The sequence below is a fragment of the Mytilus californianus genome, unplaced genomic scaffold (assembly GCF_021869535.1).
Source record: "Mytilus californianus isolate M0D057914Y unplaced genomic scaffold, xbMytCali1.0.p SCAF_4, whole genome shotgun sequence".
Classification (NCBI taxonomy): Eukaryota; Metazoa; Mollusca; class Bivalvia; order Mytilida; family Mytilidae; genus Mytilus; species Mytilus californianus.
In genome coordinates this window covers 83,228,921-83,245,002 of record NW_026262690.1, presented here as the reverse complement: position 1 = coordinate 83,245,002, position 16,082 = coordinate 83,228,921, and the positions used below count along the sequence as shown (strand labels likewise).

The 16,082-nt window shown below is 31.2% G+C and overlaps 2 protein-coding genes across 2 annotated transcripts; one reads left to right on the top strand and one right to left on the bottom strand.

The window, feature by feature from the left end:
- Window positions 1–154: 154 nt before the first annotated feature.
- On the top strand, window positions 155–3,280 carry LOC127738710 (COMM domain-containing protein 1-like). Its single transcript, XM_052250057.1, has 3 exons — window positions 155–353; window positions 2,210–2,494; window positions 3,144–3,280. Exons 1-3 carry the CDS (start codon window positions 186–188, stop codon window positions 3,243–3,245), a joined length of 555 nt encoding a protein of 184 aa, XP_052106017.1. The 5' UTR covers window positions 155–185; the 3' UTR covers window positions 3,246–3,280.
- Window positions 3,281–5,639: 2,359 nt separating this feature from the next.
- Window positions 5,640–13,034, bottom strand: LOC127738702 (uncharacterized). The gene is made up of 5 exons (XM_052250045.1): window positions 12,927–13,034; window positions 11,025–11,100; window positions 10,089–10,193; window positions 9,430–9,507; window positions 5,640–7,958 (listed from the first exon to the last, which is right to left on the bottom strand). Exons 1-5 carry the CDS (start codon window positions 13,020–13,022, stop codon window positions 7,255–7,257), a joined length of 1,059 nt encoding a protein of 352 aa, XP_052106005.1. The 5' UTR covers window positions 13,023–13,034; the 3' UTR covers window positions 5,640–7,254.
- Window positions 13,035–16,082: the final 3,048 nt, after the last annotated feature.

Sequence of the window (16,082 nt, the reverse complement as noted above, 5' to 3'; positions counted from 1 at the left end):
GTGATTTTCTTTCACAAATTATTTAAAATTAAAGATTAATTTCTTTAGAAATTATAATAGTAGTTAAAGTCTTTACTGATGGGAAAATCTATATTAAATGGGAAAATATATCTTATGTTGAGGTCTACAGTCACCATTCACACATTTTCGGTTTTTAGCTATTTTCACAAGTTGCTTTGGAGAAGATGGGGGACGAGGCCAAGAAGCTTCTTGCTTTGCTGAATGGTATTGCAAGACGAACTTACTATGGAGAGGAAGAGTTGTCGGACGATTTCCTTCTCTCACAAATTTACCCAGATATGCCAAAAGAGGAATCAAGTGGTTTGATTACAAAATGCACAGGTTTAATGAAGGTTTGTCATGACACGCCCCCTTTTCCAAATTTATTTAGGAAGACCTTTTTTACATGTTTAGATATGGGTTTTAAATTTTTGAGTGATTCTTTGTTATTGGATGTTTTTTTTTATTTATTTATTATTTTATAGATATAAGAATAGACATAAAGCCACATACAAAAATGTAAGATAAAATAAACAAAAGAAGATTTGCTGTATATATTTATGTAAATGAGACAGCAACCCTACAACAGATAAATACCAAATGCAAACGACTTCTAGAGGTCCATATATGCCTTAATATGGCACTTGTATATGTTTTAGTATTTGAACTATAATGATATTTTAGTTTATAGTTTTAATATATGCTATAATTGTTTTATATATGTATTTGAATTTTTTATGTTATATATGTCTCTGGTTATACGCTATGTTTTATATGTGCACTTGAATGTTTTATGTTATACAAGTGGTTAGAATTTAATAAGATATTGAATCTGAATCTTGAATCTATGGTCTTCAAAAAGAAAGTGTTTTACTTTTGATTGCCCTGAATCAAGAAAAGTTGTGTATGAATTTAACGATCTACCCTAAAAATTAAGCTGTAACAACATTGAACAAAGGACAATGTAAGATAGATTTAGGCCTGACACAAAAACTGATTGGGAACAACCTGCCAAATGGAGAATTATAACCCCAATGAAAAAATGATCTCTCAAATGAGGGATAATCTTCTAGTGTTAAGAAACTGTTTTTTAAATTATATATACATTTCATACTTGAAATTGCACATTTTAATGCAAAATGCAGCAAATTTCACCAAAAGATGAATAGCCCTAACCAGATCTACAGAGAAGTTACAAGCCTATGAAAATTTCAAAAAATTCACAATTTTCAAGGCTACTATTAAACTGCTAACTTCATGAAATTATTTAAAACCTAAAATGAAAATATGGTTCTTTGAAAGAAGTTGTTTCATTTTCTATAAATTTGAGCCACTTTTAGTAAACATGTCAACGTATATTTGTTCCGCCTAACAGAAGTTCCACTGTAATATTTATTCCAGTGGAAATAATATTCCAGAATACTGTTTCCATTTGGAACTTATATTATGAAGGAAATTCTATTCCTTGACAAACAGACTCCGTGAAGAAAATCTTGTTTTTTAGCACTATCAAATGATTGTTCAATTAAAGGATTGTTACTCATTTGGGGAATAGTTCCCATTAGTTGGGTTGTCCCCAACCTGATTAATATGTAGCAGGGTTAAAATGGTTTTCAAGCACCGATCACTACCCTGTTAATCTTCAATCCTAGGTTTAGCTGTCACCATATAAACAGATGTTCCACTAAAAACTTTGTTATAGACAATGTCATAATATCTGTTCCTGATTAAATTATAAGCAGCCATTTTAATAAGGAGGAACTATGGACATAAAGGAGAGATATGTATTTCTTTTTTGTCCGAGCTTAAAGCCAGTCCTTGTACTGCAAACACTATATGCCATGATCATTGTAGTTTTTTCTTGAAATATATACATTTTAAGATGTAAAATTATTTATTTTCTGTTACTTTTGTTAATTTGCATTTAAAAAAGTTGTTTTACATTATTCATTTGATTGTTTAGATTTTATTTTTTGCAATATCAATAAACTATAACAATTTTCTACTACTGCTCTATACATTTATCAATAACACAATTTTAAATTCATGCTCAGCTTTCTTGATAATTTTTATTTCAAAAAGTCAGAATTTTCAATTCATAGGTTTCAACTATGTGGGGGGTGATCTGTCTTCCATCTGATAGAAGCAAAATATTTCAAATGAATGAAATTTTTCTTTAAAGCATGTAAATAATTGTTTTTTTCTTCAGAATATGGTGTCAGCTGATATGGATTTCAATCAATTAGATGCATTTCTAGTGTCACAAACTAAACGCAGAGAAAACCCTTTAACTGAAGAACAAACACAAGTATTCCGAAAGTTCTGGAAAAATAATAAAAATAAAATTCATGACAGTATCATAGCAAAGACAAAATGGAATAATTCATTACAGAATGTGTTATGGAGAATAGATTTAAAAGCTCAAGCTAGGAACATGGAACAAATGAATGAATCGTCAGCCATAATGGAATTCCAAATAAATTCTCCAGAAAATGTAAGTGTATTGTGATCTTGTACTTTAATGTGTTGTTGACTTATTCAAAATCTAAGAATGAAATAGATATGTACATTTCTTAAATTTACATGTACTCATATCAATTTACATGAACTTGATGAAGTTATAGCCATAATTTTTGAAATTTTTGTTATAAATAAGATAGTTAAAATCATCAGTTCATTTTTGAAAGTAGTAAACCTGTCTGTTAAAATATCACAAGTCCTGGTGAAAACAGACAAACTTGATAGTGAAAACAGCTGGAATCCCATCAATCCAGAAGAGTGCGAGATCAGGTGCATCAATTGGATGAAAATCTTCATTTGAACTAGCAGGCATTGGAAGACATTCACAAAAGAAACCATTGAAATTCATACAAAATGTAATTTGTCATCATATAATACTGCGAATACACTGTATTTGTTGTCTCCCTTTTCCTATTTTTTTTTAGTTTATTGTAATTTTTCAATAAAAAAAAAAATCATCACATTTTCTTTTAATTCTGTGAACCTACATATATAGTCATGATAGTTATTCATACAAACCTGTATCAATCGAAAAATATATCAAGCTATTACCCCAATAATTCAATAACTGATATTATAGTGAATTGGTATTTGTATAACAATAAATGTATATTTCCTTTCAGAAATCTGAAGTTGTGCGGTTTGAGATGGATGAAACAAAACTGACAGAGGTTTTAACACAAATGAAGGAAATAGAGACAGAAATCAATAATTATTGTCAATAAAAATTGATATGTTCAGAAATTTTGTACATGTAGAATTTTATCTATGCGAATGACAGGATTTCCAAGATATGGAATATGCATCTTCCATTGGAGGTTTAATTTGAAAGAAGATTGACAGCACAAATTTAATTAAACTACCGCCCTTTGGATAGTTATTAAAGACATCAGGAGAAAGTGGTTGAAATACAAAAGTGCACACACTGAAATATCTTGCCTGCTTTACTGATTAAAAAAATGATTGATTTTAATGTTGAAAGTCTATATTAATAAAGGTTTTACTTCAAGTAATACATTAACTAAGCATTATCATTTAATCATGAAAATGAGGTACAATCTATCCATAAACTGAATACCGGTATGGTTGACCTATTGCTTATAATATCCAAGAAATGGGCCTTTAATTCAGATCTTTAGTGGATATATTGCCTTTGGAAAATGTTCTCTATTGATTTTGAGATCACTAATTTAAAGATCAAGAGCAGCAAAAAAATGAAATATGTTCAAATTTTTAATTTCAGTCATTTGATATTACATGTAATGGTCACAGGACCTTACAGGAACATCACCAGCAGAAGATTCAAGTTTCTTACACAAAAAACTGTTTCTTCTACTTCAAATCAATGAAGATTGCAGCTAGTTGCACTTATGGTCCTTATGCAGTTTTTAAGCTTTTTATTTCACTTAAAAACAATAAATCATGTGGCTGCTGACAGTGTGAATATGTGGATATATCTAAAATAAATTTACACACAACAGAAATTGAACAGTTTGATGACAAAGGTTCATCTTAATTAATAGAAGCCTCTTGTAACTGTAATATTGTTTATAAACCTTATACATATAAGAATGTCCTTCAAATTTGTCTCTTTGGCTTAAAACTTATTAATGAAGGTTATAATCATATACTGTTGTTCTTCAGTCACCAAGTCTGGTATTTTTGGGAATACACATCAATTTGCTAATTCATAATTTGAAGCAATACTAAAATAGTTGTTTTTTTCTCTGTATAGTTTGTCTTGGTAATTGCAAAAGATCACGCTTTCCTGTACTGTTTATGACATTAAATCTTCTATGTAGAATAGCAACTGATACAATGTGTAGAATGGCATGGTATCTTTTTTGCAGGTTATCTAATTTGAGCTTGCTTTCAGTTACTGCGAGCATTCTTTTATTGGGATATAATTTGTTATTTAATTTGTGTGTTTGTTATCTGATATACAGTTGTTTTAGAGTTAAGGGCTTTTCCTGTACTGCTTTTTATTGTATGTTCTATTATGTATGTTTTGTTCATCTCCTGATCGAGATTAAAAAGGGGGAGGGTTAGTAGCTAAAAATACTAGATAAACCCTACCACATTTTCATATGCTTGTACAGAGTCAGGAACCATGTTGTATGTCATATCTTAATGGTTTTCTTTATTTGAATAGCAGGATGTATATGGAAAAACTTTGATGGTTTCTGTTAAGTTAATTTACTTCCTTTTATAGACTTGGGAAGATTTAGAGCTTGAAAAAATTGTATAACGTCAGAGATGGTATGTTGCCCTCTAGAAGTCTTTTGGTTATTTTTGGCATTGAGTTGCTGTCTCATTGAGGTATACCTCACATCTCCTAGTCTTGCTAATTCATTTTAATGAAATTTTTGGAAAACTGAGGATGATAATACACGTTTGTGAATTAAGGTGTTGTTTCTATGTTTGAATATTTTGATTTGTTATTCTATAATTATCTTTTTTCATCTATAATTGTATTTTAAACTAAATGAACTACCTGGAGACAACTACATCACATTTATTTTTCTGTTAAAATGCTGAACAATGTATTTATTAAGTTTAAATAAGTGCCAATCTGCCTAAGAATCAACTGGGGAAAACATGACAAAAAAAACTCACTTAAGTTGACATTAATTTATGTTCAAAATGTATAATGGTGCTTCAATATAACATTTGTTTCCTTTTTCTGTTCTGGTAATTCAAGATATAATTTGATTGAAATGCACTAGAAATTACAATTAAGGGAGCTAACTCTGTAATTTGCTATCATTCTAACCAAAATTTATCTAGAATTTTCTCGAATTACCAGACAAGCAAAAAGGAAAGACCTACTAGTTTTAACTCAGGATGAAGGTAAATTCAAAATAGGATGGTAAGGTTGGTGGGTTTTTTTCGGCCATGTTTTGATTTTTTTCAAAATTGCCTGATTCTTACAAAGACTGGCACTTTACTGTTAGAACAGACTATTTATTGGCAGATCATAAATCTGCCCATTGATACACTTTCTTAGCAGTTGTAAAGGACAAAGAATTTTTTACATTACCAGTGATGATCAAAATGATAAGAGAAAATAATATGACTTAACACTTAATCATTTTTAACTTTTCACCTCTTATTTATATCATATAAATCATACTATATAACTTTGTTAAAGTTCAGTATGTGAATGAATGAATAAATACAAAATAGTACAATGTATCATGTTTATACATAAATATTATTTTTACAAAATGCACAAGTTGATTTCATTCTTTAACAGCACCCCTCCTTTTTTAAACTGGATACATAGAACTAGATTCAAGTTTTAAAACAAAACATCATTTCATGAGTATAATCAGTGGCGGATCCAGAAATTTTCATAAGGGGGGCCCACTGACTGCCTAAGAGGGGACCCGCTCCAGTCATGCTTCAGTGATTCCCTAAATAGTCAACCAAATTTTTCCAACAAAAGGGGGGCCCGGGCCCCCTGAAAAACCCTCTAAATCCGCCTCTGATAATGACAAAAGCAGCTACTGACAAAGTGCTGACCTAAAATGTATTTTTCTGCTCCTGTGGACATAGTTTCCCTCACAGAAACAATCTAGACAACTTCATGACAAAATACTATTGGGTCCAACTGTGCCTATCACCAGATAACAAAGACTTCATATTGGATACCGCCTCGTTGGTCTCGTAGTAGTGTGTTTGCCTCAAGTGCGGGAGGTCATGGGTTCGATTCCCCACCGTGTCAAACCAAAGACTTTAAAATTGGCATTTACTGCTTCTCCGCTAAGCATGCAGCATTAAGGAGTAAGAGCAAAGACTGGTCGGCTCGGAGTCAGAATAATGTGTCCAGGTAAGGTGACATGTCTTCCTGTGGACTGTTACCTTGAGAACTAGCATGTTAAAACTCCGGCTCAGGGTGTCAGTCTAGTACAAAGCAGGGTTAATATTTATATCACATTAACATGTTCTTGTCCTGAATATGCATATCAATTTGCCGCTGGACGTTAAGCAGCCAATTGGTGAACATATTATACTATATCTCACTGTCTACCTCCATTCAATTGCCCATTAACTAAAAAGTTAGAACTGGAAATATCTGTGAAAGTCAACCTGTTGCCTTAAGTGCTAAAAGAACAAATTAAATGTGTGCATTTGTAGACTCATATGTACAAACCAATCTGAAAAATCGTTTGCTACAAAAGTGTACTGAAATCATGTCATGCAATAAAAGCAGATTCACTGACATACTTTATAGATATACTACACTTTAATTTCTTTTAATGTTTCATGTTTGATGAAATTTAATTATAGAGATTTTGTTATGTTTATATTTTGTAAATTAATATCAAATTTAAATATTTTTTTATGCTCTGCATTGACAGCAATTATAGTGAGTTTCTTGTTATAACCTTTTTTCGTGGGACAAAGGTTTTTACTTTCCACAGCAAAATCTTGTATTTTTCTGCAAGTGTTTCATATGAGTGAAACAAGGGCTTATGAGCTGGCAACCCTCATATTTACCATTGCACGACTTAACTATTACAATATTGAGTTATATATTTAAATCCACCACTTTGCCTTAGGATACCATAATATAATAAATATATAAAATCATTCACTTATGAAGCTTGCTGTAATTTCTTCTCTAAGGTTTTAATCTTATTTTTCAAATCTATTGTTAGAACTGTAAGTTGATTAAATTTGATAATCTTTTCATCGTCCGTCAATCACTATTTCCGTCATGTAACATGTTCAGGCGATTTTCTTGTTGATGAGTGATTTACGGTAAACTTTGCAATTCTTACACCTTTCTACAAGTGACAAAAAAGAGCAGTTGCTTGATCTTATGGTTCTGTTATAGTAAAAGTATCTGTAGTAGGCTCCAAAAGTTTCTTCCAAATAGCCTGCACATGTTGAGGATGGTTTATTTCCATAGTCACCAAGCAGCAAATTGTTCAGGAAATCAGGATCTGGATTTCCAATGCAGACTGTATAGTAAGAGACTGTTTGCAGCAGCTCCTGCACATGATGAATTCCAACAAACTCAGATGGTAGTTCAGGTGTGTTCCATATAGCATGATTGTCTGATAACTTTTGTCCATGAACAATTATTTCAGCTCGAAAATTTTCATAAATGGTGATGCAAGTCTGTATTGTTGGAATTTCTGTATCATACAGTTCAACGTACCTTAGATATTTTGACCTTTTCACTAATTCAAAATTGGCATGTTCAGTTAGATTTAGCTTACACTCTTCTTTAAGGTTGATGAACCTTTCTCTAGTTCTTTCACGTTCCAACCTTTCTCGAGTTCTTTCACATACAAGTTCACCAAAATTGACATATGGTCGTTGACAGTAGACATGGTCCAAAAACACAACATGAAACTCATTATCAAAGATGCCATCACTATCAACCATTTCAGTTTTGACATCATGACTCTGCAGACTTTCTTGGTCTGAAAAAAAAATTATGTTTCAAATATCAGAATATATGAGAAACTTCAGACATACCGTAATTTAAAATTAGATTAATAAAAATAGAAAGTGCACAAGGTTCACACATGCTGAAAATATACATAGATATAGGAAGATGTGGTATGAGTGCCAATGAGACAACTCTCCATCCAAGTTACAATTTATAAAAGTAAACCATTATAGGTCAAGGTACGGCCTTCAACACGGAGTATTGGCTCACACCGAACAGCAAGCTATAAAGGGCCCCAAAAAATTACTAGTGTAAAACCATTCAAACGGAAAAACCAACTGTCTAATCTATATAAAAACGAGAAACGAGAAACACATATGAACTACATAAACAGACGACAACTACTGTAATCAGATTCCTGACTTAGGACAGGTGGTTTACTTAAAACAAAAAGACTGTTTGATAAACTCCTTCCTCAAAGTACTGAAAAAAAACCAATGTCTATAAAATTTCTTCCTTGACTTGTGATTGCTTTGCATAACTTAACTAGTAATTTGTGTAAATGAAGGTCAAGTCCACCTGTTTCTTTAATGTGTACACCATGTACCGTAATATTATGTCTTTTCACTGTATAAATTTGATTAAAACATCTACTGTGGATTCATTACTTTTCGTGGGATACCAATTATTGCTGATTTCATCATGTGGGTACAGGTAAACCACAAATTTCACTTCAAACTTATAATTTATGATATAATTTAGTTGTGAGTTTTGCATCTGTTTTACATTCGTAACTTAAAATATTTGAAATCAATAATTCACATAATAATGTAGGTTGGTTTGATGAAATATAAACTGAAAATTGATAACCTTTTTGGCCAAGGAAAACCCCTAAAATAATTCAAATAAAAAGTCATAATAAGAGATGCACAACTTTCATGTTTGTAGGAGAGTCTGTGCAAGTTTTTTTTTTGTGTTGGCCAGTGTAGGAAATAATGCATAGGAGATATGTGTGGCAACTTTGATAAATTTCTGAAACCTATATTTGGCTGTGATAAAATCTGATATTAATTGGAAGAATATATAAATAGCATTAAGTGCAATAGGTTTATGCATGCTAAAGATATAGGTTAACTTAAAAATAAAAAAAAAAATGTTTGATATTCAGCTTTCTCCAAGTACTGAAATTTATTTTATCAATTGACTTGTAGTAGCAACTACAAACCTTAACCTGTCATGCATGTTAAATGTAGGTCAAGGTGACACAGTTTCTTATATGAATACTTAGTACTCGAAAATAATGTTCATTGTAATTGCTTAAATCTCATCCTTTCAGAAAGGTCATACAAAGAACAGAACAGACATAATAATGGATCTATTTCCATCGATTTTATGGTAATTTTCTTAATGAAGGGACACAAATATCTAATAGCAATGTGTTAGCAGTCATTGTTCAACAATTTTGAAAGTTCTATTAATTCTTGAGTTTTTGTGAGATTTACCTTCCATTGCTATGGCCTCCTGGTCATATTTATACTGTATAATGTATTCTGAAAATTCATCATCACTTTGCAGTGAATCTGCAATCAAACAAAACTTCAAATAAAATGTTCATACATGTTTTGCAAGAGGTTATAGACACCAGTTAGATTGTAGTATTTTTTCAAAATGTAATGCAATGGTAATAGTAAAATCTATGGTTTAAGATTTCTGTGTATGTGTGTTGTGAGATGTTTGATGTTTGAGTTGTTAACATCTACTTCATTTGGTCTCTGGTGGATAGTTGTCTCATTGGCAATCATACCACATCTCCTTATTTTTGTATCCCAAATATTTTAATTCTTCAAAGTCCCTCTTGGTAATTTTACAGTATTTTGAAATACTAATCTATTTGCATACTGTAAATCAGAAATTAGTTACCCCCTCCAACATCATTTGGTACTATCTAATATCTATATGTATACGAAGTATCATTGACATATCATCTTCAGTTACTGTAAACATGGTGAAATAAACCTAAAAGTAAACATTTTTATCCATATCTGGATGTGTGTATGGATAGGCAAAATAAAAATATTAGTTTTGTCTTAGTTTAAGGAGAAAAAAGGGGCCACAGTGAACTATCCTTGGTCTATCTATTTAGTTCTAATAGAAATCTTACTATCCTCAATATGGATCTCATTGTCTGGCCACTCTAGAAAAATTGAGCTCTCTGAGGATAAAATTAATTTCATTATAGCCTCTGTACTCTCCCTTGCCAGGCATGCTACAAAAAAAGATGTGCAAACATTTTAAAGCATTTGTGTCGCTTTGTCCATGAAAATAGAGATTGGTTAAAATGTAAAGAATAATGTCTGTAAATTGTTTTGTTATAAATTAGGCTGTTAGTTTTCTCAATCTAATTGTCTTATATTTTTCATGTTGGGGCCTATTTTAGCCGACTATACGGTATGGGTTTTTCTAATTGTTGAAGGCCATATGGTTGCCTATAATTGCTTACATCCACATTGATCTTTGGTGAATAGTTGCCTCATTTGCAATCATACCACATCTTCTTATTTTTATATTGTTTACTTACGCACCTGTAATCATATGTCAGGATGACAGTGTCTGATAACTAGATTGTGTTTATTTATACATATATTGTTCCATTAGTTCAAAAGGAGAAAGAGAAAAGATCCAAAAATAATCTAAAAATATTTCTTCATAAAATTTTTGCCAATTGTGGCTAAAATAAAAAATTTCTCCCACCTTTATAGTTCAATTTTTTTACGTCTTTTATTGTCGTGATATCAGTTTGATGAGAACCATAAATTTATTGCAGAGGCAGCTGCTTGAAATATCACAAATGTTGTAGTGCAGAATAATAAAATGTACTGTAATGTTCCAATCATCTATAATGCAGAAATAAAATTTTTAACCATATGACTACAAAAAAAATTACAGTCTCTCAATTTTTAGTTTGGCTAAGCTTTTGACTTCCTTAATTTGTACTTCATAAATTCAAATATATTAAAGATTTTTTTAATTTTCAAACTGTTGGCAGAACTGTCAGGGATCTTTGTCAAAATTTTAATGTCATTATAATAATATGTACCTTCTACTGGCTCTACAACATCAGGTTGGTCTTCAAAGGTACCTACATCTCTGGTATTCATCACTCTGGCATTGACCTTTAAAAAATATAAAATTAATAAACTACATGTACAAAGAAATATTTTCGAATAAAGAATATAAATAATATAGAATAAGGAAATGTGGTATCATTGCCAATGAGACATGACTCTCCACCAGAAACCAAATGGCTAGATGTTAGCCACTAAATAAGTGTATTTGTAATGTGCTTCTTTAAATAGCAGAAATATTTTCTTACGTGTACCTACATGTACTACAATGTATGGTAAATTTATACATACAATAAAGTTTTATCCTTGAAAAGGAGTCTTTATGAAATACTTTTTGAAGGACTACAAGTCAGACAAAATTTAATGCTATTGAACAGAAAATGTTAAGATTTAGAGTTGTACACAAGCAAGAAGTCAAATGTGCAATGTTGTTGATATGTGAAAATGAATAATTATCATGGATTTTGACCCAATTGAAACTGCTTAATGTTATACAAGTAGCAAAGAGAACTAAATTTAGTGCCAGCTCACAAAAAAAGACATTATGTAATCAATAATTAATTAATCTTTAAAATTGAGTGGCATAATTGTACAATAAAAGTTTTCAACAAGATATTAAGTGCATCATCTAGACTAGTTCAGTTTCATATATATTAATATTTTGAGGTTGACAAGTACAAAATGTACAAGTTATGTAAAATGATTCATACTTTAATTTCCACATTATCAAATTTACTAAGAAAAACATGTGTACTTGGAAAACTTTAAAGGCATGACTGGACCAAGATATATACCAGCTTTAACTTTCTAACAAAGGTATGCAGTAAAATAAATTTACATTAAATTTTGTTTTGTGTTAGTGTCTCTTTTTAATATGTTTTTATTTTAATTTCATTTTATTAGTTTTATTTGTCCATCGGATACTTTAATTTGTGTATGAGTTACATAACTAAAAGAGCAAACTCACTGGTACAGACTCATGGACCAAAGATATGAGATATTGGTTATAAGAGTCCTGAAGTACTGGAAGGAAAATATAATATGAAATAGTTAAAACCAAAAACTTAATTAATTCATACCCCCTTGATTAGACTTATGAAATGTTTTGTTCTCACGATGATGAAAGCAAAATTAAATATATTGTTATGTATATGTATTGTCGTATGTGTTTTATTGTAAAGTCGTGAGAGTAGTGTCCCTTTGTGTAATGATGCATATTTATCATGTGCTGTAATCTGGCTCTTCTAAATAAATGTGCCATGGCAGTAGATGTGTTTTTGTTGCTCTCAATTAAATATAAGTTCAGCGGCATGGGGAGGCAAGTATATGTCCCCCCATGTACGTAATAATATGCATTGTGTGTTTTAGAAAAACAAAAGCTGTTTAAGATACTGAGATAAAATTTTGTTCAAGTCTCAGTCTACAGAAGATGGTACATGTAAAATAAACAAGCACCTGGATTTCAATTCATACATTCCTCTAAGCTTCACAGTTTAAATCCCCACTATTTGCCACTGGACATTAAGCAAACACAAATCAATCATCAAGCATACTGTTAATTTTTTCAGATTATTTTGGCACCTTCTGTAGGAATAAAAAAAAGCTACATTAAAATCAAGAAAAGGGTCTAAACTTTCTGAAACATAAAACACACAAAGTAAAATTTCACTTTTGAAGGACCAGCAAAGCCTTAAAACTTTTCCAGTTCAACAGGTAGACATCGATGTCTTAAGCAGGCCCAGGTCTAGCCTTAACAACTTCATCAAAGCAAGACAAAATGATATACCAGATACATCAGATATGTGTACAGAATGCTGCTTCAATGTAGATTTCACTAGACCAGAGATTGATGTTGTTTCATATATTATACTCACACCTGAGGTCTCTTCTTGATTTTCACTACATGTACGAGGAGGGCTGGTTGGTCTAATGTTGATGTCATTTGGCACAGGAATTCTTTGGTCAATCATAGGATGTTTTTCATACCTGTATAAAATAGGAATGAAATTGATGTTTGTTCAAAATTCACAATTTTTTTTTGTATGTTAATCTATATCACTAATTTGCAAGAGGTTTAAATGAAAATACTGTACCTCTCATAACATGGTTTGAAACACTTTAATAAATAAAAAATATACAATATATTCTAGAAAGTGATGTCTGGCCTATTTTGATCGATTCTGGGCATTTGTTTTAGGATTTATTTAATCTTTCTCTTTTAAAAAAGGTAAGTTGTTCTTCAATGGTCCCATAAAATTTATGCAGCAATTTATGGTTATACACGTGCACATACTCTTCCTAAAAAAATATTAAAAACATTCCAGATGAACTCACAATTTCATGGCAAAGAATTTCACAGGGAAGACATATATTAAAAAATATTTTTGTGGGCAGTATTTCACATTGAAATATTGTCATGGACAGAATTTCACATACAATCAAGGATTTGTATAGTTAGAATATTGTCTAACTATACAAATCCTTGGTACAATATTGTCATGGAAAGTATTGCATAGTAAAATATTGTCAAGAAAGAGGTGAAAGAAATTTCAAGGACAAGGACCCTAGTTCATGATGAAATATTGTCCTGCACAGTTATTAATTACATTATAAAAAAGTGTCCACAGACAATATTTTATATGAAAATTTTTTCGACAGACAATATTTCATGGGAGACATTATTTCATGTTGCAGGGATTTTTTTATAGTATGTTCATTTCCCCTTTGGTACTGCTTGCTTAATTTTTGGGGCGAATAAGCCACATGAAAATTTGTGTTCTAATTTTGTTGACAATTTCTTCCTGCTGCATTTACTGTTGCAGAATATTCATTGTCAATCATCCAGACTTGGCCAAGCTTATATTCATTTTTATTAGTTCTTACAAGGCCAGAATATCCCCCCCCCCAAAAAAAAAACCAAACAACTATATATATACATATGGCCCCTAATAGGTACTATAAAAAGGATTGAATATCAAGTATGTACACTTAGGAAAATTATTTTGGAACTGCAATGCATTTAAATTTCTTAAGTCTTCCGTTTTTCATATATTTTTTCACCATACTTCCAATGTTAAAGTTGTCATTCCCATAAACTTTTTAAAAAATCCCTTTGCTCTCCATTGAGCCAAGGCAAATTTTACTATTTAGTCTTTCAGGGAACAGTAGAAATTCCTTCAAATACATGTAATTTTGTCGGGTAAAATTCGGTCTTTAGAAAATTACCCATCAAGCAAAATTTTCGCCACCTCAGCATGTGTTTGCACACACAGAGCACTCTTAAGCTTACTCCAGCGATCATACTGGGCACCTATGTAGATCCTATTCTTATTATTTTTGGCATTTATTTCCGTACGTCGTCGTTTTCTATCTGAATCAGTCAAAGTTGGCTTCCTCCCTCGTTTTGAAACTTTCGCTTCAGACATTGCATGTGCATCTTAGAAATTATACATACAAAATCAATCGAATGAAATTATTTTAAAGGTTATTGCATGTATACAGATTATTTGGCATGGGAAGACAATAATAGACCATAACCGACTTTGACTCCGAAGTAAATAATTTTTCGGGTACGAGTCAACTCGGCCCGAATCCCACTCGGACCATCTACAAAAAAAGACAACCGAACCGTCAATAAGTGAACTCGGACCGTCTGTAAGGTCAACGCAGGCAGTCTACAATGCCCACATGAGAAAAGTATTTAAGAAAAGTTTTGACTATATAAATGATTAAATGAGTGTTTACGAAAAAGACTATTCGGACCGTAATTATGTGAAGACAAGTCGGTCTCATTTAAGAATTGAATGCTTCTTTTTGTAAATTTATTGGGGCGTAAAAGCGTTGACCGAAATACATTTTGCCTCATTCTAAAAATGTGCGCACGGTCAACGCTTTACTACCCTATAAAATTACTAAACGCTGCATTCAATACTTATAACATTACATTTTTTTTGCTAGGATCATGAAAACTCGATTTCTATCAAGTTTTTCTTTTATTTGCCTGTGCACTTTATTGTGGAAGCTCGTGTCATCATGAATGTTACATTTCAATGACGTATTATAATGAAACATACATGTAATGTAATTATGATATAATCATCATATAGACCCTCAATATTCCAGATCACAACTTTTTTGTGTTGACCTGCATCAGTCTATTGTTGACTATCTGAATAATTAAATTTACAGTACTGATTGTTAAATTTATCTTATTTAATTATAACTTTAGATAAATGGTGGGACTATTATATCTCCCCTTTCTTCGTTTATAATTTGGTTGTTTTCTTTTTCCCCCTAAAAAAGGTAAACAAGTCCGTGAGTATATGAATCCTGACTTCTATGTATAAATTTACAATCTATCATTAATTTTATTCTTATCTATATTATTTTATAAGTTTTACTTCATTTTGGAATTGAAGCAAGGTATGTATAAGGGATATTTTTATGTGAAATATAACATTTGATCATTTAGATAGCACAAACTTTATATTCATATTTATACTTATTGAAGTTAGTCTGAGATCATTGTAGACGGTCCAAGTTAACTTTATAGACGGTCCGAGTTGATTTGTAGGTAAAATACAAAATAAATATGTAATAAACTTGAAGCATGCATGAATAAAACCACTTTCATTCCTCAGGATTGAATACTATTCGTCACGGCAGCCTTTTGAATGACGGTGACTCGATATCTTCCTAATTTTATGCTATTTCCCCCAAGTTCGTGACTGAACAAAAACAAGAGGTTCTCTGCTAACTGGAACGTGCACCTGGTAAAAATAAGCCATTTTGATGTTTATTTTTACCTTTACTGCAATTAGTTTTATATTTGCTTTTTTTTTTTTAGATCTTATTAAGTGGCAGTTCTGTAGATCATGTCGCGATTGATGACCATAGAAGGTAAAAGGTAAAATTCATTAGGAATCGATATTAATTATAGAGCCCCCATATAGTCACAAATAAAGATACACATTTACTTATTTTTCATATGTTGCTTTACTGTCGCTTTGAATGCGTACTGGTCATGTATT

Coding starts and splice junctions, on each gene's coding strand:
- LOC127738710 (XM_052250057.1), top strand. CDS start 186: ATGGGGGACGAGGCCAAGAAGCTTCTTGCTTTGCTGAATGGTATTGCA. Junction 354..2,209: donor AATGCACAGGTTTAATGAAG/GTTTGTCATGAC, acceptor TTTTTTCTTCAG/AATATGGTGTCAGCTGATAT. Junction 2,495..3,143: donor AAATAAATTCTCCAGAAAAT/GTAAGTGTATTG, acceptor ATTTCCTTTCAG/AAATCTGAAGTTGTGCGGTT.
- LOC127738702 (XM_052250045.1), bottom strand. CDS start 13,022: ATGATTGACCAAAGAATTCCTGTGCCAAATGACATCAACATTAGACCA. Junction 10,194..11,024: donor TGTTGTAGAGCCAGTAGAAG/GTACATATTATT, acceptor CTTTTTTTGTAG/CATGCCTGGCAAGGGAGAGT. Junction 7,959..9,429: donor GGAGGCCATAGCAATGGAAG/GTAAATCTCACA, acceptor TTTTTTTTTCAG/ACCAAGAAAGTCTGCAGAGT.